The 21,646-nt window shown below is 40.8% G+C and overlaps 1 protein-coding gene across 5 annotated transcripts in view; it reads left to right on the top strand.

Annotated features, from left to right (window-relative positions):
• Tbl1xr1 (TBL1X/Y related 1) overlaps window positions 1-21,646 on the top strand; it is a 138,998-nt gene that overhangs the window by 111,176 nt on the left and 6,176 nt on the right. For all 5 annotated transcript variants that reach the window (NM_001439821.1, NM_001439823.1, XM_087628492.1 and 2 more), the window contains 12 exon segments: window positions 1,043-1,188; window positions 2,428-2,650; window positions 3,172-3,304; window positions 3,704-3,845; window positions 4,331-4,394; window positions 4,497-4,594; window positions 5,481-5,541; window positions 15,462-15,583; window positions 15,727-15,801; window positions 18,239-18,366; window positions 18,954-19,119; window positions 20,919-21,020. In NM_001439821.1, the coding sequence (NP_001426750.1) occupies window positions 1,043-1,188; window positions 2,428-2,650; window positions 3,172-3,304; window positions 3,704-3,845; window positions 4,331-4,394; window positions 4,497-4,594; window positions 5,481-5,541; window positions 15,462-15,583; window positions 15,727-15,801; window positions 18,239-18,366; window positions 18,954-19,119; window positions 20,919-21,020 (1,460 nt within the window).

Raw genomic sequence — 21,646 nt, forward strand, 5'->3', positions numbered from 1 at the left:
AGAGTCTGCTTCTCCCTGCTTCTACCTCCCGAGGGCTGGGCCTAATTGTTCTAAGAGGCCTAGACGCTCTGTTTTCATTCTGTAGTTCCTACAAGTTTGTTTAGAGCCAGATGGTGGAGACACACAACTTTGACCCCAAGACTAAGGAGGCAATGGTAGGCCCAGGTCTCTGTGAGTTTGAGGCCAGTTTGTTCTGTAGAACAAGGTCTAGGACAGCCAGGGTTACACAGAGAAAGAAACCTTATCTTAGAGAAGCAGCAACAAAAAGTTTGTTTAGATGAGTTATTACTAAATACTGAAACTTTTTAAGTCAATGAATATATAAAAATAATGTATGAATTCAATTACAATTTGATTTTTATTTCCTTTGGAAACAGTCTCATATAGCCTGTGTTGTTCTCTGTATAGGCAAAGGTAATCTTGAAGTCTGATCATCCCACCTCTGTACTTTTGAGTGCGGGCAGGTTAGGTGTGCATCATTGTACACAGCTTGGCAGTGTTGCTGCCAGACCCTAAATGCATGGTGGACAGGCACTGCTGACCCAGCCATATCTGCAGCCCCATGCTACATCAGTTTGTCCTGTTTCTGCTCTTTCTTGGTTTGGATTTCTTTCTTTTTTTTTTTTTTTTAAATTTAAGTCTTTTTTTTTTCTTTTAAATATGCCACAAAAATATGACCCGCTACATGAATCTTGATTTCATTTTGTTTCATAAGGCACTTGACATGTTCTGTGTCTCATGGCTTTTCAGTGTTTGTGTTTGATGTGTTTTCTTGAGGAAGTTGTATTGCTGTGGTACAGTGAGAAAACCTGAGCCACGTGACCTGTTAGAAGCCAGACGTACATTGTGCTGTGAGCAAAGGAAAATAAAGGCTGACTTGGCTCTCTTTTAATATTTCTTCTATTTTAAATTATAATTTAGCTATCCATTTACAATGTCAAGTGATGGTATGTAATTATAAAAGATAACAGTTTTTATTGTTTGCAATTTAATGTGATGTTATTAGCAACATAAGTTCTCACAGTGTTTTTTTTGCTTTTAGGATTTTCTCATTCTGCATTTACCTTTGGTATAGAGAGCCATATAAGTCAGTCCAACATAAATGGTGCCCTCGTCCCACCCGCTGCACTCATCTCTATCATCCAGAAAGGCCTGCAATATGTAGAGGCAGAAGTTAGCATAAATGAGGTAAGGCAGATGCGTTCCACTTCAAACACCGATGCTTATTCTTAAATGTGTTTTCCTATGGAGTATCTGACCTTGACTTCATGGGTTTGGACAGATTAAGATTATTATTCATAAATGTATTGGTTTTCACACCAGAAGACAGTTTCTGTAGGTTATTCCTTTAATATTCTCTGTGTGTGAGAAAAGGAGATCATATTTAACATATAATTTTGCTGGACGGTACTAAGAACAAACTGCTGGCAAGGACTTACAAAATCATTGTTAGTTTCATGTACCCTGATTTTGGAAGCCAATTTATTTATAAGTGATGCCAACTTTGATGCTCAGAGCTGCATGTGTAAGTAGTGTGTTTGTTTCAGGTATAGGCATGCTACTGTTGCCTGAGGCAATCTTATCTGCTCCCTGATTGTATAAATCAGCCTTGTAGCACAGCCAGACTCATTTACTTCTGGACTGTCACTGGGATCATGAGGAACTGTAACAAGGCTGTTATGCCCTTCAAAGCATTAATAAGCACACATTGCATGTTCTTTCTGAGTGGAACTTTGTTGTAGCTACAATGTTTAGTGTATGGCCAGAACACAGAATATGTAGAAGGTCTCTTCCCCACATCCCCCCATTTTTTTTGGTAAAAGTAAGTGAAAAGATTTTAGCTCTTTAAAGTAGTCCAGTCCCTTGTTTTCCTAAGGGATAGGTCCTACACCACCATAGCTAGCATTATCTGCTGGTTCTCTTAGGTTACACTTAATATCATTTGTATGTCATACAATATCATACATTTAGATCACTTATATGATATGATCATCCTGTAGTGTTTAGAGAAAACCCATAAGAGAAAGATCTGCTCCAGGTCAGGATAGGTGCATCATCCCAAGGCCTGGGTGCAGAATGCAGATGCAAGTACTGGGTACTTTCTTCTCATTGTATGACATATTCATATTGGTCAGTGTTTCTTACTAGCAGCTTCCCTTACCTGAATGTTATAGTATGCATTTTATTATCTTTAAGCTTTTGCCAATGGCCTCTTGTATCGGTTTGTCTTTGTGCAGAGTTGATGAGGACCTTAGGTGACAGTTGGTGGCTGTTTGCATTTGACTCTTGCAGTGCCATTCTTGCTCCCTTCCCCCTTCTTGCTCATGTTCATGGTTTCCTCAGAATGAAGTTTTTCGTTTTGTTAATGGAGTATATGTCAACCTGACAACTACATCTCATTTTTCTTTCCCTGTTTTTCAACCCCAGGATGGCACCTTATTTGATGGTCGACCCATAGAGTCTCTGTCCCTGATAGATGCTGTCATGCCTGATGTCGTCCAAACAAGACAACAAGCCTACAGAGACAAGCTTGCACAGCAACATGCAGCCGCTGCTGCAGCTGCTGCCGCAGCCACTAACCAGCAAGGCTCTGCGAAAAATGGAGAGAACACAGCCAATGGGGAGGAGAATGGAGCACACACCATCGCAAGTGAGCAGAGAATGCTTGGAGATGGTCAGCACACACTGCTCTACTGTAGTGCCCACCCTTAGAAGCTACACTGATAACCGGTGTTTGCCTCTACCCCAACTGGCATCAACACACTTCAGATTACAGACCTAAGATTCCAAAAGCTAAATGAACTGAATGTTCGTTCCTTTTTAAATGTTTCTGAAGCCTTTTTCTACTCTTAAGTGCATTTTGCATCTGCATTTGATTTCTAAGTAAAATTTATAATAGTCTCTGTTACAAACATCCAACAAGGCTCTGACATTGAGGAATAAAGATGACTCGTGCTGTATGAATGATAGCAGCAACCCCTACTGGCAGAACTCAGAATAGTATTGTTACAGACTTTAATTCAGCCTTGCTGAGGTATAACCTTTTTTCCCCCCTTTCTTTTTACCATTTCACATACACATTCCGGGATACTCACACTTTTAAAACTAGCACGTCATACTTGCCAGACATGTGCTTCCCTTCTGACAGAACTGCTACTTTTCACGATGCAGATAATCACACGGACATGATGGAGGTGGACGGGGATGTGGAAATCCCTCCCAATAAAGCGGTTGTGCTTCGGGGCCATGAATCGGAAGTTTTCATCTGTGCCTGGAACCCTGTTAGTGATCTCCTGGCATCAGGGTAGGTTTTTCAAAGAGCTTTCTAGTTGTTGAGCATTTTGTTTGGTTTTAGACAGGATTTGCTGTTTAACTTGACGTGTTGACCCACCTGTGTCCTGGGCTTTACCATGCCCAGCACTATCGTGGTATTTAAGAATACCTCACCAAATAGGCTGCTACATGTTTTTGTTAATATATTTCACTTTATAGTCACTTCTGTTGATTGCTTATGATCATCTTGCCTTGGTAGATTAGTATTTCTTGTGAAGTTGTTACTTAGTAGAAGCTCTAAAATATAAAATAAGAAAAATATTAAAATGTTTGTGTCCAGTAGTCTACTTCTTATTCATGCTAAATGTGTGGCTTAGATTGTGGAATGCTTGCTCATATGAGGACTTGAGCTGATATTTTGACTCTGAAGGTCTGGAGACTCCACTGCAAGAATATGGAACCTCAGTGAGAACAGCACAAGTGGCCCCACACAGCTGGTGCTTAGACACTGCATACGGGAAGGAGGGCAGGACGTTCCCAGTAACAAGGATGTCACCTCTCTAGATTGGAATGTGAGTGTTCTTTTCTTGCATAGGTGGTCTGTGAATGAAGACATTTGAGGACTCAACATACTATAATCTGGAGATTAGGTCCCAATTTTAGCTTCAACCCGGCTCCATATTCCTAAAATCCTAATCAAAATTTAAAAATAAATTGAAGGCTTTACTTTTTACCTCTTATAAAAAGCATCCTCAGAGTATCATTTTTATGTTGTCCTTCTTGGTCTATACCTGCTGCATCCTCACTCATGGTCCTCTGTGAAAATGTTCTGCGGAGGAACTGCAGTCCTGCTCCACAGTGCTGCCTGCCAGTGCTCATCCTTGGGTGGGCTGTCTGAGGACACTGGCTTCATCTGCGAGCAGGGTTTTGCCAGCCTTTGTTGGCACTCACACAGAGATCTGGGTCTTTTGTGCCCAGAACTTCAACAGGCACTGTGTGTATAGTAATTAAATGGCCTTTTGGATTGTGTAATAAACAAAATGTATTTCTCTGCCAGAGTGAAGGTACACTTCTAGCAACTGGGTCATATGACGGATTTGCCAGAATATGGACTAAAGATGGTATGAATTTTTCTAACTTTATTGATGTTCTAAGTTATAAAGTTTAAAGTAATTTTAAAGTTTTTTGTTGTTGTTGTTGTTGTTTGTTCTTTTTTAATTTAGGTAATCTTGCCAGCACCTTGGGGCAGCATAAAGGTCCTATATTTGCATTAAAATGGAATAAGAAAGGAAATTTCATCCTAAGTGCTGGTGTAGACAAGGTAAATGAACATTCAAGTCAAGTTCTATCAAGAATATATTTGAAAGTAATTTTTTCTTTCCTGCTAATAACTTAAGCAGACTTCAGTTCATTCAAATAAGAAGTGGTAACAGTAATAGAAATTTTTCTTATATTGTCTGCTTATTTTCCGAAACTACTATCTTATCTTTCATTGATATGACCATGCCTCATTTTTGCTAGGATTTGTACCTGGTGAAGCATTAGAACTAAGCACTTTGTGCTTCCCAGTCCATCTCAGTGGCAACGGCTCCTTCCACCCAGCAGAGAACAGACTGTTAATCTGTTAATCTGCTGGGGGAGGGGACAGAAACTGCCTTCGACTCATATTTTCAGTGAGCAGTTCTAAAAGAGAGCTGAAGGAATGTGCAAAAGCAGGGGAGGGGAGAGCCAGCCCCTGTCACTTTCATAGGCAGTCTCACAGCCTGCTTTAAGTGGTACTATAATGTAAGACGTTCTTTTCGGGTGGGGGGGGGTGTCAATGCGAAGTTCACGTCAGTGTGAGGTTCAAGAAAAGAAATCTGTTAGTGGTAGTTTTAGTATAACAAGAATTTAGTTCCTTATATCTCCAGAGCTGGCAAAACTCATTAAAATACACCATTGCAGTGATATCCATTAGGTAATCTAATACAATGTAGACACCTTGTTGACAAACAATAATTATTATTGGAAATAAGTTGGCAAGAATCCCCGCAGAAAAGTTAAGCTGCGTCATGATGCTTTCCTCTGAGCTGAGTGTAGGTGGCCTTGTGTTGTGAGGAATAGAAATATTGATGGTGGAGTTCACTACACAGTGTCCTTCTGCCTTAGTCAGGCGTCCATTCTGCCACTCACACACCCTTTAATTTTTCTTCTCCTTCTAATCTCAGACCACCATCATTTGGGATGCGCATACTGGAGAAGCCAAGCAGCAGTTTCCTTTCCATTCAGGTAAATCTTGATGACACATGGCAGCTGACATGCTCTTCAGAATTCACTCAGGGCCTAGAGTGTCAGACAGCGTCCTTGGTGCCGGCTCTCTCGGGAGGCATTTCATAGCTTTTAAACTGTTCCTTCTTAGAGGGTCAGCAGGGCTTTTTGTGAAATGTGCCATAGAGTACTGAGCCTACGTAATTAGAGTGATGATGCAGAGTCGGACGGTGTAGTGAGGGTGGCTCTGCAGAGTTGGAAGGTCTGGCTGTAAATGGACTTTCTGCACGTGATAAGCTCTCAGATCACTTAACCTTTGTAGCTTCATTTTCACTATATGTAAACGAGGGCTCTTGACAGCTATTTATTGCAAGGACAAGAAAATGCCTTGGAATAAATTAAACTATTATAGGCTCACATATCACCATCTTGTGCATTTTAGATTGATTTGTCTAGGTCAGCCCTCTTTTGTTTGTGAAGTAAAAGATGGGTATTCTTGATGTCTTTTGTGGGTTTCCTCTTGTGTGATGTAGTACTCTGGGCTTGTAGCTCAGTGCCCTCATTGCCTTCATCCTGGCACCACTGTGTCAGAGAGGGCAGGGAGGAACAACATCCTGCTGTGTATACCAGGCTGTTTCCGGCTCAGAACGCTTCTCCTTCCGTTTCCTCAGCCTCCAGAGTATGGGAGTGTAGGCGAGCATCATCGGTGAATTTCTTGATGGCAGGAAAGACTGCCAGGGTAATGGTTTTAGCGCTGTCTGATAATAGCTGCTGCTTTGAGACTTGCTCTGAGGAGTCCCACCGTGACTGAGGAGGCTGTGGTTATCATCCTCATGTCGTTGGGAATGAGCAGGCATGTACCAAAAGGCAGAAGTGAGACCAAGCAAACCACTCGGGGTAGGATCTGAGTAGAGTGGTTTGCAGACTTTGTGGTATGCCCTAAATACTTAACTCTATCAGGGTGGCCACACTAAAGCACTCCCTGTTTACCTGTTCTGCTTCTATTTTATTTATTTATTATATATTATGATTACACTGTCGCTGTCTTCAGACACACCAGAAGAGGGCATCAGATCTCATTTCAGATGGTTGTGAGCCACCATGTGGTTGCGGGGTTTGAACTCAGGACCTCGGGAAGAGAAGTCGGTGTTCTTAACCACTGAGCCATCTCTCCAGCCCCCTTGTTCTGCTTCTAAATCAGCCTGGCTTCTAGTTCTTCCCCTGCCAGAGTTTTCCATGGTCTCTGGCTAGTTCTGCATGTTTCGTCATACTTCTTGGTAGTGATAGAAACTTAAAGGAGTTGGGAGATGGCACAAATGCTTAGGCACAGTAAAAAGAATGACAACCATTTGAGGTGTTTCTCAGTGTGTTCTCTCAGACTTCAAACCAGAGCTTGCTGAGGGATAGTCTAAGCTTCTGTCTGGCCAACGCTGCTCGATATATGCATGTGTACATCACGAGATACTGGGCTAAGAGATATGACACTCTTTCAGATGGGAACCAAAAGACAAGGAAACAAGAACCTGAGAGAAAGGAGTTAGTTAGGGAAGAGAGAGAGTAGGAGGGAACTGAAATGCTTTAAAATAAGAAGTTGTACTTTAACAGAGTTCTGCTGAGGAATAGTTGACATATGGACGGAATGTATTTATCTTGAAGTGATTACACATGTAAATACCATTGAAACCATCACACTGAAGATACAGGCACATCTGTTACCACCAGGCCCCTCTCACCGGCTGTGAGAGGTCTCATTCTCCAGGCAATGACAGTAGTCACCACAGATACAGATTGGTTTACGATGTACGTACAGAATCACAGGTACATTTTACTTGGAGGACTGTGACCTCTCTTTCACTCTGCATGAATATTCTTCTGTGTTGTAACAGATACTTATTCAGTATTTCTTTTGCTAGCAAGGTCTCTTTGGGTGGCCTATATAATGTGTTTGCCCACTATTGAATAAATTAATGTTTTCTGTTTGGTCTTATTACAGATAAACAACTATAAACATTCAAAAGTCTTTAAATGAGCATGCAGTTTTATTTCTTAGAATACCAAGTAGTAAAATAACTGCATTGCTCAAAACTGAAATTGTTTTCTAAAGCAATTTCGTCTCACCAGCCATAGAGCAGCATCATCAGTTCTCTGCATCCTTTCCAGGCCGTAGTGGATGATCCCATTTTTAATTGTAGCCAATTTGATTATTTTGTGATGGCATCTTACTGTGGTTCTAATTTGACTATTTTCCTAAGGAACTAGAATGTGTACGGGGAGGGGCACAGGTGTATATGGAGGCCAAAAGTTCGGTATCGGGTGGTCAGGAGTCTTCCTTGATCACTGTGCACATTAGTTTTTGAGGCAGGGTCTCATTATTTCAACTACACTGACTGGGTGACAAACTCCAAGGACCTTCCTGTCTGTACCTCCCCAATGCTGGAATTCAAGTATGCACTATCATGTCTGACTTCTGCATAGATTCTGGGCATCCAAACTCATCTCCATGTTTTTGCATAGCAGGGACTTTATCTCCTGAGCCATCTCCCATCTTACCCATTGGTTATTTATATTTCCTTGATACAAGTCATTTCTAGGTATATGGCAGACGTTTTCTCTTTATCTGGGATGTATCTTTGCTTTTGTTATGTGGTGTTTTTGGCACAGGGACGTACTTGGTGTGCAGTGTTTACTGATTTTTACCTTCAGGGTGCTCCTAGGTTACAGACATGTGCTCCATATTGGATGTTCTTAATGCTGATGAATTCCATAATTAGTCTGTACCTTAATTTTCCTTGTTACTTGTTTTTTAATACAGATTGTTAGCACGTAGCCCAGGCTGATTTGATGCTTGAGATAGTCCTGCCTTAACCTTGTGAGTGCTGAAATTCTAGGCTTCTCCCATGCAACTTCTGTTTTTCATATGTGTGCTTTCCGTTCCTCTCAAAATGACGTTTTGACTGATTTTTTTTTTCTTTGACTTAGTGGACAATTTAAATTAATGTTGCTTAGTTTTTAAGTATTTGGGGCTTTTGTTAGAGGTCTCTCAAAAACTGTTTGCTAATTTAGTTTCGCTCTTCTTATAAACATCATGTAGACTGATTTGTGTGCTAGCATTTAGTGTTACCATTAGTGGTTTTTTACCCATTACTGGTTTGCCATCTGTAGACCATCCGTTTTTGAAAGACAGATACTGAAATCTCCCAACTATTGGAAAACACACGATCTCAATCTCATTCTCTCTCTGTCTCTTCTTCCCTCTCTCCCATTCTTCCTCTTTGTGACTTTTCTTCCTCCTTCTCCTCTTTTTCTTCTCTTTGTGTGCATATGTGTACTCATGTGACTGTGTGTATGTGTGTCTGTCTGTTTGTCTTTGTGTTTGTACAGAAGTCGAGGACAATACGAGGCATGGTTACCTCTTAAGTATCCACTAAGTTTATCCCTTTGAGGCAGGGTCACATTGCACTTGGAATTCACTGATGGCCAGCAAGCTCTAGCAGTTTTTCTGAATCTGCCCTCCACGAAGTGTTGGAGGCACTGATGAGCACAGGTTTGGCCATACCTGGCTTGTCATGGCTCATGGTAGCAGCACTCAGGCCCTCATGCTTCTGTAGCATGCATTTATGCCCACTGAGCCATCTCTCCACCCAGCTGTTCCTAAAAGGCAAATCAGAGGTAACTTAGAACTGAGGTCAGGTGTAGGATTGTGAGTTAGTGCTTGGTAGTAGTAGTAAGAAGTTTTAGAAATAAGCAGATGGGTCCACAGTGAATATAACTAAATTACAAATTTGTATATTTATAACTAGGTAAATTGTATGTCTTAGTCATTGTTCTATTGCTACAAAGAGACACCATGACCTTAGGCAACTTTTAAAAAATAAAGCATTTAGTTGGGGCCTTGCTTACAGTTTCAGATGTTTAGCTGTGATAGGAATCATGATAACAGGCTAGCGTGGTGCTAGAGAAGTAGCTTAAAGTTACATCCTGATCCATGGCCCAAGAGAGAGAAAGGAACTAGTGGAGGCTTTTGACACCTCAGAACCCATGTCCAGAGATACACTTTCTCCAACAGGGCTACACTTTCTAATCCTTAAAAAGAGTTCTACTTCCTAGTGACTAAGCTTTCAAATGTTTGAGCCATCTTATTCAACCACCATAATGTATTTGGTCACAAAATTTAAAACTAATGAAATACTCTGAACACCATTGACTAAAACATTTAAAATGAGTGAATTGCATCTCAGTAAAGCCGTTAAAAATGCCAATTAATTGTCAAAGAGACAATTAAATAAGAAAATACTAATACTAAATAAATATCTTTTTCTTCATAAGTTATTCTTTTCAAAACTAGGGAATTTAAGTGGATTTCTAAAAATAAATCAGGAGAGAATTTTCATTTTAGCTCTAAAAATTTTTAAATGTATTATAGTGTGAAATTAAAATTTCATAGCTTCCTCTAAGTATATAAAATAATAAACAGACCTTGCATGTTTTGGGTACATGTTGGGTTAGGTTTATAGTCTTAAAGAACTTACACTGCCTGGGCCTGTCTTATGACTGATGTCCCCTAGTGTTTCCCTGGGTTGCCAGGGTGCCAAGAACATGGCAGGCACCTTTAACATAACATTCAGTTTAACATTCCTAGCTGAAAACCAGGAAAGGGAATAACATTTGAAATGTAAATAAAAAATATCTAATAAAAAATTAATTAAAAAATTTCTAGCTGAAGTTCTTAAAATTTTTCTTTTATTTTTTAATATTTTACAATCCATTTCATTTTTTCATCAGGCAAATTTACCCAGAAGATTGAAAAATCCAGGAAAAAAAATCTTACATTTACATTTAGGATGTCCTCTTTCACATAATCTTCAAAACCAACAATATATGTTAATTGGTTTCCATGTTGTAATGGTTTGTATAAACTTGGCCCAGGGAGTGGTACTATTAGAAGGTTGAAATAGGTATGTCACTGTGGGTGCAGGCTTTAAGACCATTATCCTAGCTCCGTGGAACTAAGTGTTCTGCTAGCAGCCTTAAAAAGAAGAAAATGTAGAATTCTCCATGCCTTCCTGGACATTGCCCTGTTCCCACCTTGATGACAATGGGCTGAACCCCTGAGCCTGTAAGCCAGCCCCAATTAAATGTTGTCCTTATAAGACTTGACTTGGTCATGGTTGACTGTTCATAGCAGTAAAACCCTAAGATATTGGCATCAGGAGTGGGGTATAGTTGTGATAGGCCAGACCATGCCTTTGGAAGAATGTGGATGTTGGGACTTCGGATTTGAAAAGCAATGGGTTTGTAAGTGGGGCTTAATGAATTATCTGAGTAGGAATATGGAAAACTTTGTTACTGAGAGTAATTTGAATTGTACGGACCTGGCCTAAGAGGTTTCAGTGGAGAATTTCAATATGTGACCTAGAGATTGTTTTTGTGGTATTTTGGTGAAGAATGTGGCTGCTTTTGTGCCCTTGTCTGAAGAGTCTATATTAATTGTACTGACAAAGGAAGTCTTAGAAGCACCCATCATAAACTTTGTTCTCTGATTAAGTTTAATGAAGAGCATTTTGAACAAGCTTAGCAAGCTCAGAAAGGAAAAATATAAAATATGTGGTTCAAGTATTTAAGGGGCACCAGGAAATGAAATGGAACTGAATCCTATGTTCTGTGAGATAACAGATTAAGGGATTTGGGGGCAAGATCCTACCCAGCAAAGTTTATATCAAGGCATAGTGGTATACACTTTTAATCTCGGAGACAAAGCCAAACAGATCTCTAAGTTCAAGGCCAGCCTGGGAAAAAGCAGGTTCTAGGTGAAGAAAAACTTAAATCCAGGTATGGTGTACACGCCCTTAATCCCAGCATTACAGGAAGCAGAGCCACGCAGATCTCTGAGTTCACAGTCAATCTACAAAGGAAGTCCCAGGAAAGCCAAGCTTAGGCAGAGAAGGAGTCAGAAAATAGAAAGCTGGTAATAGAATAAGGGGCCCATGTTCCAGCCCCAGAAAGCAGCAGGACTCAGCAGCTTTGGCCATGTGTTTCTGGCTTTAGAGTGAAAAATAGAAGGGACTACTGGGACAGTTGATGCTGGTGATAGAAATTAGTGGTGATTAAGAAGAGACCAGCATTACTGAAGTGAAATCTTTGGGGAAGGGTTTTCTGAGCGCACAAAGAAGCTGTGTTCAAGAGATAGCCAAGGTTGTACCTCATTCTACAGCCGGACTTGGTAACATGTAAGAGTCACACAGGTGGTACAGGTTTTGAAGGCATGAAGCGGTCATGAAGAGCAGCTGAGTCTTGGCACCGTGAGAGGCCATGAAAGCCATTGGGGAAGGTGCAGTCTCAGTTGCAGTTGATGGCCCAGGACTGAAGGTGTCATGCAAAGAAGTTGAGGCTTGGCACTGTGAAGAGAGCCTATGAGAGGCTATGGCTATTGGTGAAGCCTGGTTGCAGCAGAAGGCCCCAGTATTTTGGAGGTGCCAGTATGACGAGATGACTACGTGGAATAGCAGGAGTTGGGAGTACTACAGAGGACAGAGCTGAAAAGTGACAACGGCCCTTTGGAGGAGCCCAGGAAGATCTGTGTGGATCCCAGACATTGAAACAAGAAGCTGTAACATTGAAGTTGCCTTGGAAACCCCAAGATGTTCGAGATGCCTGAGCCGTGGGCTATCTGCTGAGGAAAGATGCTAATGGAGTGGAACCAGCCCTGGAGAAAGAAGTTTTTTGCAGTCAACAAAGATGAAAATGGAGTTGGAGATCTGAAGACCATTTTGACATCAAAACTGGAGATGCAGAGTTTAGAGTTTGCCCAGCTGCTTTCCTGTTTTTCTTTGGGAATTACAGTTAAGTGATTGGATGAATCTCAGAAGTGACTTTGAATGTTGGACTTTTACCATTGTTGAGACTGTTATTGACGCTGGGGACTTTTGTATTTTACATTATTATGTTAGGTTTAGATGTGGTCCCCATAGACTTATATGTTTGAACAAGCCTATGTGGCCAGGGAGTAGAATGTGATAGTTTGTATATGCTGGGCCCAGGGAGTGGCACTGTTAAAAGGTATGGCCTTGTTGAAGTAGGTGTATCACTCAGGGTGTGGGTTTAAGACCATCATACTAGTTACCTGGAAGCCAGTGTTCTGTTAGCAGCCTTAAGAAAGATGTAGAACTCTCAGCTCCTCCTGCACCATGCCTTCCTGGATGCTGCCATGCTCCCGTCTTGATGATACTGGACTGACTCTCTGATTCTGTAAGCCAGCCCCAATTAAATGTTGTCCTTATAAGACTTGCCTTCGTCATAGTGTCTATTCACAGCTGTAAAACTCTTAAGACACCTGTCACGCAAAGGTCCTTCCCCATGTCCTGCTGATTTCTTTTATCATTTCTTCCATTTATTTATTCATTTTATATCCCAATCACTGCCACCCCCACCCTTCATACAATTTCTCTCCCATCCTGTCTTCCCCTTCTCTGAGAAGGGGTCAGCTCCTCTTGAGTACCAGCCTACCCAGGTATATCAAGTCACTCTAAGAGTAGGTACATCATCTCCCCTTAAGGCCAGACAAGGCAGCCCAGTTAAGGGAACAGGATACATTGGCAAGCAGCAGAGTCAGGGACAGCTCCTGCTCCAGTTGTTGGGGAACCCACATGAACACCAAACTGCATATCTGCCACATGAGTGGTGGGGCCTAGGTCCAACCCAAGTATGTTCCTTGTTTGGTGATTCAGTCTCTGAGAGTTCCTAAGGGGTGCAGGTTAGTTGACTGTTGGTTTTCTTATGGAGTCTCTGTCCCCTCCAGGTACTTCAGTCTTTTGCAGAACTCTTTCACAAGAGCTCCACCTAATGTTTGGCTGTGACTCTGCATCTGTTTCAGTCATCTCCTGGGTAGAGCCTCTCAGAGGACAGTTATGCTAGCTAGGCTCCTGACTGCAAGCTTTAGCAGGGTATTAGTAGTAGTATCAGGGATTGGTTCTTGCCCATGAGATGAGTCTCAATTTGGGTCAGTCATTGACGGGCCAGTCCCTCAATCTCTGCTCCGTCTTTATCCCTGCACTTCTTGTAGGCAGGACAGATTTTGTGCCGTTTTGTGAGTAGGGACTCCCAGTGGAGGGAGTCTTTTCTGAATGCTGGATATAGTTTCCTTTTTGTCCCTGAACCCAAAATATGTCTGTCATAGTGTGGCTTGTGATTTGTCAGCCTCCTCTCAAGTTTGCAGGCCACTCAGGCTCTTAGAGGTCATATCAGACATTTGACCTTCCTCATATTATTTTTTGTATAATTATCTATTTTCTTAAAAATTCTAGCCTCCTCTTCCTTATTTTCTACTTATTAATACTAGAATTATAAGAGTGATATTTTATGTTAATTTTGCAATCTTTACTGAATCAGGATTTTGACAGGAAGACAGTCTATTCTTGGGAATCCAAGAAAGGGACTAATGCAGAAGGAAATCACTGTAGTAATGTTGGGGAAGGGGAGCATTAGAGGCGTGAGGTCACCCAGAGCAGAACAACTGAAAGAAAGACCAGTGAGATGGAAGGTGCTGCCAGTCTAATGGGAACCTGAACCACTGGGAAGAGGTTGCCTAGTAACAGCAGGAACCATTGAGAAACCAGGCTGAGCTAGGGGCAGGAATAGTCACCCTGGGCTTCTGTTCCCCTCTCTGAAGCAAGCTCAGGACTAGAAAGCCCAAGAGTCTGGAAAGGGGAGGTTGTGAGAGTTATCCTCATGGTCCAGGTGAACCTGAGGGCAGACCGAAGTGAACAGGACAGTTGGCATCACAGTGGATACATCCAAAATATTAGCTGCCCGTCACATGCTGCTGACCAGAGTGGGCACAGCTGCTGGCTGATGCAGATCGCATTCTCCTAGAAGTTATACCGAACTAAATGTGAGTGAAGTGCTAAGTTTAGGAAACATCCCAGGAAAGCATCCTTCATTTTCCTGTTTCTTCCTGTCTCTAAGTCGGGTTGACAGTCTTACTAAGGTTCAGAAAGTAGCTTTTTCTAGTGTTGCAGACCATGCGGATGTGTTGTACTGAGGATGAATCTAAATGTCCTATTATTTCCCCCTATGAAAGCCCCCTCCCCACAGCTGACTGGAGTGTGAACACCGAACTCTCCATGTGCTCACCCAGTCACTCGATATCCCGGCCTTGATCTTGAGGCTACTATCACAGAGCCTTTGCTGCTTGTTGTAGGTGAAAGAAACATGTACTCCGCTTTGAGCTAAAGTTGGGCTGCATACTAAGTCTTAGCCAACTTTGGACATTTGAGATTTTAAACGTTTTTAAAAGCCACTTGATTTTTCCTACAGAGGAACTTTTAAAAAGAAAACCCCTTTGTCGGTAACATTGCTGTTGATAATGGGGATGGCTCTGATTCACTTATCTGATTTGTAGTTTGTAGCATTCTTTCACATGCAGCTTCTTGCTTGGTCTTGGCAACCTCCCTACGTACTAAATTTGGAGGTGGAGTAGGTGGGGTATTAAGAGTTAATGAACAGCTTTTTTGTTTTCTTCATTATATAAAAGAGAAGCCTAGGCTCCAGCTCACAACATGAGTTATCCTGCACAGCGATCACACAGTTGGAAGTTATTGGCAGTTTTGATCTCTCTCTCTCTCTCTCTCTCTCTCTCTCTCTCTCTCTCTCGCTCTCTCTCTCAAAAAGTCAGTGTAGGAGCTAGAGAAGATGGTTCAATGGATAAGAACACCACCTTTTCTTCCAGAGGATCCAGGTTTAATTCCTAGCAGCCATGTGACAGTTTTTTCTCAGTAACTCCAATTCCAGGGGAACTGACATATATGCAGCAAAACTCCAGTGCACATATGGATGAGTGAATAAATAGTAAAATCTTTAAGTACTGCTTAGGATATGCTTCAGAGCTAAAGCTCCTGGGTGACACACATGTGCTCAGTGCAAACCCCACCTGTGTTCCTTCCTAGCCCCAGCACTGGATGTTGACTGGCAGAGCAACAACACCTTTGCATCTTGTAGTACAGATATGTGCATTCACGTCTGCAAATTAGGACAAGACAGACCTATCAAAACATTCCAGGGACACACGGTAAGTCTTTCCTTCTATATATGATCATTTTGAGTGAATAATATCAAGTAATATTTCAGAATAGCTTTTAACTATGCATATTAAATATCAAGTAGCAGTCTGTTATATAAAATGAAAATATAAATATTTACTGTTGTTTTTAGAATGAAGTAAATGCTATCAAATGGGACCCAACTGGCAATCTCCTAGCCTCCTGTTCAGATGACATGACATTGAAGGTAATTCAGATAGTGGGCATTTTAAAGCTTTTTCTTTTGCTTTTTTGTTGTTGTTGTTGTTTTTTTTGTTTTTTTTTTTTTGGTTTTTTTTTTGTTTTTTTGTTTTTTTTTTTTTGCTTGCCCTCACTATATACCTCTGGCTGTCTTGGAACTCAGTGATGTAGATCAGGCTGGCCTTGAACTCCAGAGATTCGCTGTCCCTTGCCTCTTGAATATTGGATAATGGCTTATACTACCATACCTGGCTTAAGGCTATTTAAAATGTCCTCTTGCTATGTAAACCTAAATGAGGACTTCCTAACTTTTTAATGGTTAGTCTTGTTTCCTCTGAAATGCTTACATACTTGAATATAGGAAGTTCTATTAAAAGAATGGCTGCGCAGGTTAATTATGCTGCTGTATTTATCACAGTTCTCACTGGTGGTGAGGCAATCGGGGCATAGATCAATCTGAAAAAGACTTCTCAAAACTGATACACAATCACAGAGGTTGCTAATTCTCTGTTGTCTTCAAACTGGAAACCCAGAAAAATCTAATTTATTACTTTTCTTTTGTTATGCTAAGATACTATGTTGAAGGCAACTTATAGAAGAGTTTATTGGATCTAACAGTTTCAGACAGTGAATTCATGATCATTATGTCAAGGAGCATCGCAACAGGCAGGCAGGCAAAGCATTGGCTTACGTCAACAATCACAAGGCAGAGAGACCAAGCCAAATGGGAACGATAGCAGTTTTTGAAGTAAAAGAGCCATCCCCATTGATACATGTTGTCCAACAAGGCCACACCTCCTAATCATTCCAGAGTAGTTCTACCAACTGGTGACTCAGCTTTTAAATATATAATGTATATATAATATATAATACATAATGGCCTACGGGGCCATTCTCATTCAAACCCCCATAGGCAGCTGTGTGGTTCCAAATTTGAAGCTCAAGTATTGCCAGGGCCATTGTGTAGGGCCCAGGCTGAAGGCAGAAAACCTGTATTTCAGCTCAGTATTGAAGCCCGAGAAGACAGTGGTTGCTACCTACATGAATGCTGTCCATCCACATGGAGAATGCAATCTGCTTTGTTCTTACTGAGAAACATGGGGAAATAATGCTTAACCAAATATCTGGGTCTCCCAAGACTCGGTCAAGGTGAGATAGGGAATTGACCATCCATAAATACAGTGTGATGTGACTTCATCCCATAGGTAGTGAAAACACCATGTTGAGATAAAGACTAGCCTAGTGCTAGTCTCTGCAATGACTGAGCCTTTTGACTTCCTCATGCCACACGTGTTCTACTGAAAACATTTATCCTCAGCCTCAGTACCAGTGACCATAGTGACAGCCCTTAGAAATAGGGTAGTCCTATAGGAAAGTAACTTGTTTTTTCTTCCCCTCCCTCCAAGGTCAGATGGAGGAGACTTGGTTGTGCTAAGGCAGCATGACAATGATGAACTGCATCTTTAGTCTTGGTTTTGTTGTCATTGGTTTTGGTTTTGGTTTTGGTTTTTGTATGTGCCATAATCTCACTATGTAGCCCAGGCTGGCTTTGAATTTGAGACCCTGCACATCCTCCAAACGCTGGGTATAAGGCGATACCACCATACTGGTTTCCTTGTCTTTTCTTTGTGTTTTCTTCTCATGCACATGCCTTTAAGCTTATACCATGGAGGAATGCCAATAGTCAGAGAAACTTGTTTTATAGATTGAGCTGAAAGCTGAAGCCTGGGACACCTCAGGGTTGAGATTGCAGCTTTTTTTCACCCAACAAAGAATTTTGTGCCCAGTGTATTTCAAAGCAGAAGTGAAATGGGTGGTGGTGTTATGAACAGGAGGCTATAGGATGATAAACCTTAAGAAACAGTTTCCTAGATGAGGAAGATTACCAGAGTGCATAGAGGAATGTCATGAGGATCACAGGGTGACATGTTAAGCCTGCCAGTGCTAAAAACTTAAAAACAATAAGGAAGTTTTAGAAATGTGTGGTCAGTTTCATTTCCCAGGACTGTAAACATCTGAACTACAAAGCACTACGGTGTTCTCTTAGCTGTTTACTGCATTTCAAGACTGTGAATTCCAGTGGCTTGTATTTGTGTGTTGGGAACTAAACCAGGGGCCTCATACAAGGCTAGACTGTTCACACAGGTGCCAAGCCACTGCCTTGCTGGAGCCAGTTCAGGGACTTTGTAAATGTTGAGATGAGTTAGTCCTTTCGTCATTCAAGTTTTGCAGTCAGGCATATTTGTGAAGAATTAATATGTTTTTATGGATCAAACTTTAAGTACATTCAACTGCTTTTACATTTCTTTGTAGTCATTCTCTTGATGCTTGGCTTTTTTTTTTTTTTTTTTTTTTTTGGTTTGGTTGTTTGTCTTACTTTAAAGATCATGCTTTTAAAGATATTTGTTGTTCAGAAAATTACCACATTTTTTCTTTTGGTTTAGATATGGAGTATGAAGCAAGATAACTGTGTTCATGATTTACAAGCACATAATAAAGAAATTTATACTATTAAATGGAGTCCAACAGGACCAGGGACAAATAATCCGAATGCCAACCTTATGCTAGCAAGGTGATGTGTCTGTTTCAGTTTTCCTGTTAGTCTCTCATACAGAAACATTTTGGGAAAATATGGCAGAAAACAGGGAACATATCTTGAGGGAGCATATTTCAATAGGAACCTTTAAACATGGGTTTTTAATATTAGAATTTCAGGGTTTAATGCTTTTTTATACCTATTGATCTAAAACCCAACATGAATAAACCCCAGGAGTTAGGATTTGCTTATTGGCCACTGTGCCTAACATAGTAAGTCTGAAACCATCCTGGACTCTATAGTGAGACCCTATTGCAGTTAACAATAGATCATTTGGGCATAGGATAATAAAAATCATCATCTTTTTTCAAAGAGATAAATTCCCAAATATAATCAGTTTGGTGTTCAGAACCATGGACCAATAACCAGGATTATTGGTAACGTGACTAGGCAGGGTCTAGGGTCTTCAGTCTGTTTCACGTTTCCCTTCCAGTTTCCACAATACTTAGATTTTAGCAGTGGAATCCACTAGCTCGTTAGGATGGGCAGAATGTGGGAGGCTGAGGGCATGGCCAAGAGAGTATTTGATTACTTATAAAATTATTTTCCCTTTCCATTTTTAGTGCATCCTTTGATTCTACAGTTAGGTTATGGGATGTAGACCGAGGGATTTGCATCCATACTTTGACAAAACATCAAGAGCCTGTGTACAGTGTGGCTTTTAGTCCTGATGGCAGGTATCTGGCAAGTGGTTCTTTTGACAAGTGTGTGCACATCTGGAACACACAGGTATGTCCCATTAATTTAAGCTTCACTTACTAAGTTAGAAGCATTCACCTATTTACATACGTTTTTGTTTTTCTGTATGTGACATCAACTTAATAGTTTTAAGAATCAAAAAGTATTTGGGGGCATTTTATAGCTTTTCTTTTGTGCCCCATGAATCACCCTCTGTGTTCCCCATGTCTTGGTTGGTGTAGGTCATACTTAATACATTGCAGGCAGCCATTTTCTGTTCTGTAGTAGATTTCTACCGTTGTTTATTTGATGAGTTACTTGCTATAAACCATCACATCTAGTATTTTTCATTAAGTTGCACAGCTGATGCTCAAGAAGGTCCGTACTGAGGAGGTTTTGGCCATCTTTGCCTTCATGTCCGACAGTGACTGTTCTGCCTACCTTCTCTTTCATCCTTACTGAGTTTCATACTGAACAAAGCACCATGCTTCTAGCACACACTCAGCAGGGTCCCGTTTCTAGGTGGAGGATGATATTGCAGTTCCAAGCTTCCAGTATGGGAAGTGAAGCTGAGTATCCTAGGCTGACTGCTCTGCAGATTTGAAAATTCATTTGAATTTTACATTTAAAAACTAGCATTTACCTAAAGAACATCACTATGGCACTTTGCACATACTTTGTTTTTAATAAGCCTGTTTCCTGCTCCTGTCTCTGCTCCTCCGCCCACCTCTCCATTCACTTCCCCTGAGCTGCCCTTCCAATCCTCATGTCCTCCTCCTCTATTAAGGCCTCTCTGCTCCCTCTCGTAAAACCATCTCTAGTTTCATGATTTGCACTCCCATGCTAAAATGTAGGATACTCATGAAAAGGAACGTGTTGTATTTGTCTTTCTGAGTCTGGCATATTTTGCTTAACATTCCACTTCACTGATTTTCCTGTAAAATGTAATGGTTAATTTTTCTTTAAGGCTACATAATATTCTATTGTGTACTCCATTGCGATATATTTTTTTCTGTTGGTAAAATGTATATGTCCCTTGGTGACGAGTATGCTTCTTCTTCTGCATTCATTGTTCATTGTAGGTATTGTTTTAAGGAAGCTAAACATCCTAGTGGGGAATCACCAACACTAGAAAAACAGTTTGGGCTGAAACCATCCTTTGAGGATAGTCTGATAACATCAGTGAAAGGGGTTACCATAAAATTATTATTTCCAGAGGTTTAGAACTTGCCTATATTGTTATTTGAAACCAAGGCCCACCTCTGATTGCTAGAAAATTAATGCATCATCATATATTTTTGACTCATTCTAATACCTAATTAATTTAAAAAATTTTTATCTTTGACAGTTTATTTTGAGCCCATATACTACTTTTTAAATTAATTATTTATACTAAGTTTATATGAATTACTATAATTCTATAGTAGCCTCTTAAGTAAGTTCTTCCCTCCCTCCCCATTTTCCTCTCTTTCCTGCCTTTTCCAATTAAAAATTACTATATAGTACTTACACATAATAACAGGTTTCATCATGATATGCTTATAAATGATACAGAACATTTTGATCAGCCCTCCTCCACCATTCTCTTCTCACATTACCACTAACTCCTCCTATTTAGTTCTCTTCTCTAATGTCATCTGGGGGATTAAAATAGAGTTACTTATGGGAGCACAGGCAACTTTTCAGTGGGTACACCACTGAAGAAAATGTCCTTTCCTCCTCCATCAACCATTAACTACTTACATATTTTGGGGAGAGGAGGGATAGGGGTGAGGATGGGGTTTCATGTCACTTTCCTACATTATAGATTTTGATAATGATACTTAGGCGTCTGTTTTTCATATTTTTAGACAGGTGCTCTAGTTCACAGTTACAGGGGAACAGGTGGGATTTTTGAAGTTTGCTGGAACGCAGCAGGAGACAAAGTTGGAGCCAGTGCTTCGGATGGTTCAGTGAGTATGCACATGAATTTTTTTAAAGAGAAGGGGACATGTTAGGTACACAGTTGTGTTTGTTGCAAAATAACAAATTTTGGTTAAAATATCAACACCATTTCCAACACCTCTCCCTGGCCTTTGTGCTAAATATGTTCATTACATTTTGAATAATATGAATAAAACTTAGGGGTGACTTTGCCAAAGAGTCTTTATAAACAAGCAATGAGCAGTTTCCAATGTAAATCTTCCATTTGTGGAATTAAATGTCATGAAGTATTTCTTGCTAAATGGTAGTTTTAAAGCCCTTTCCCCAACTCTCCTCTCTGTAGAGGGGTGTTAGAGGTTGAAGAATGGAGGCTGATTTCTGCAGGGAGATATTTGGTACTGAGACCTCCAGGATGTGGTAATTATGGTCTCTACTGTTCCAAAGCAGTGAAAGCTGGAGAGGGAGAGCTGAGCTATTGGCGAGGTGGCCTCTGTAACTCCTGGTATCTTCTGTTCAGATCCGAGAGTTAGAAGCTGTCTGCTGTGTATGTTTCCCATCCCCTTTTCACTGACTGTAAGGACTAATTCCTAAACCTTACAGCAGCATTTCCACAGTTACTGCACCTCGCAAGGGCTCACGTCACAGCATGGAGACC

The sequence above is a fragment of the Rattus norvegicus genome, chromosome 2, assembly GCF_021556685.1.
Source record: "Rattus norvegicus strain SHRSP/BbbUtx chromosome 2, alternate assembly SHRSP_T2T, whole genome shotgun sequence".
Taxonomy (NCBI): domain Eukaryota; kingdom Metazoa; phylum Chordata; class Mammalia; order Rodentia; family Muridae; genus Rattus; species Rattus norvegicus.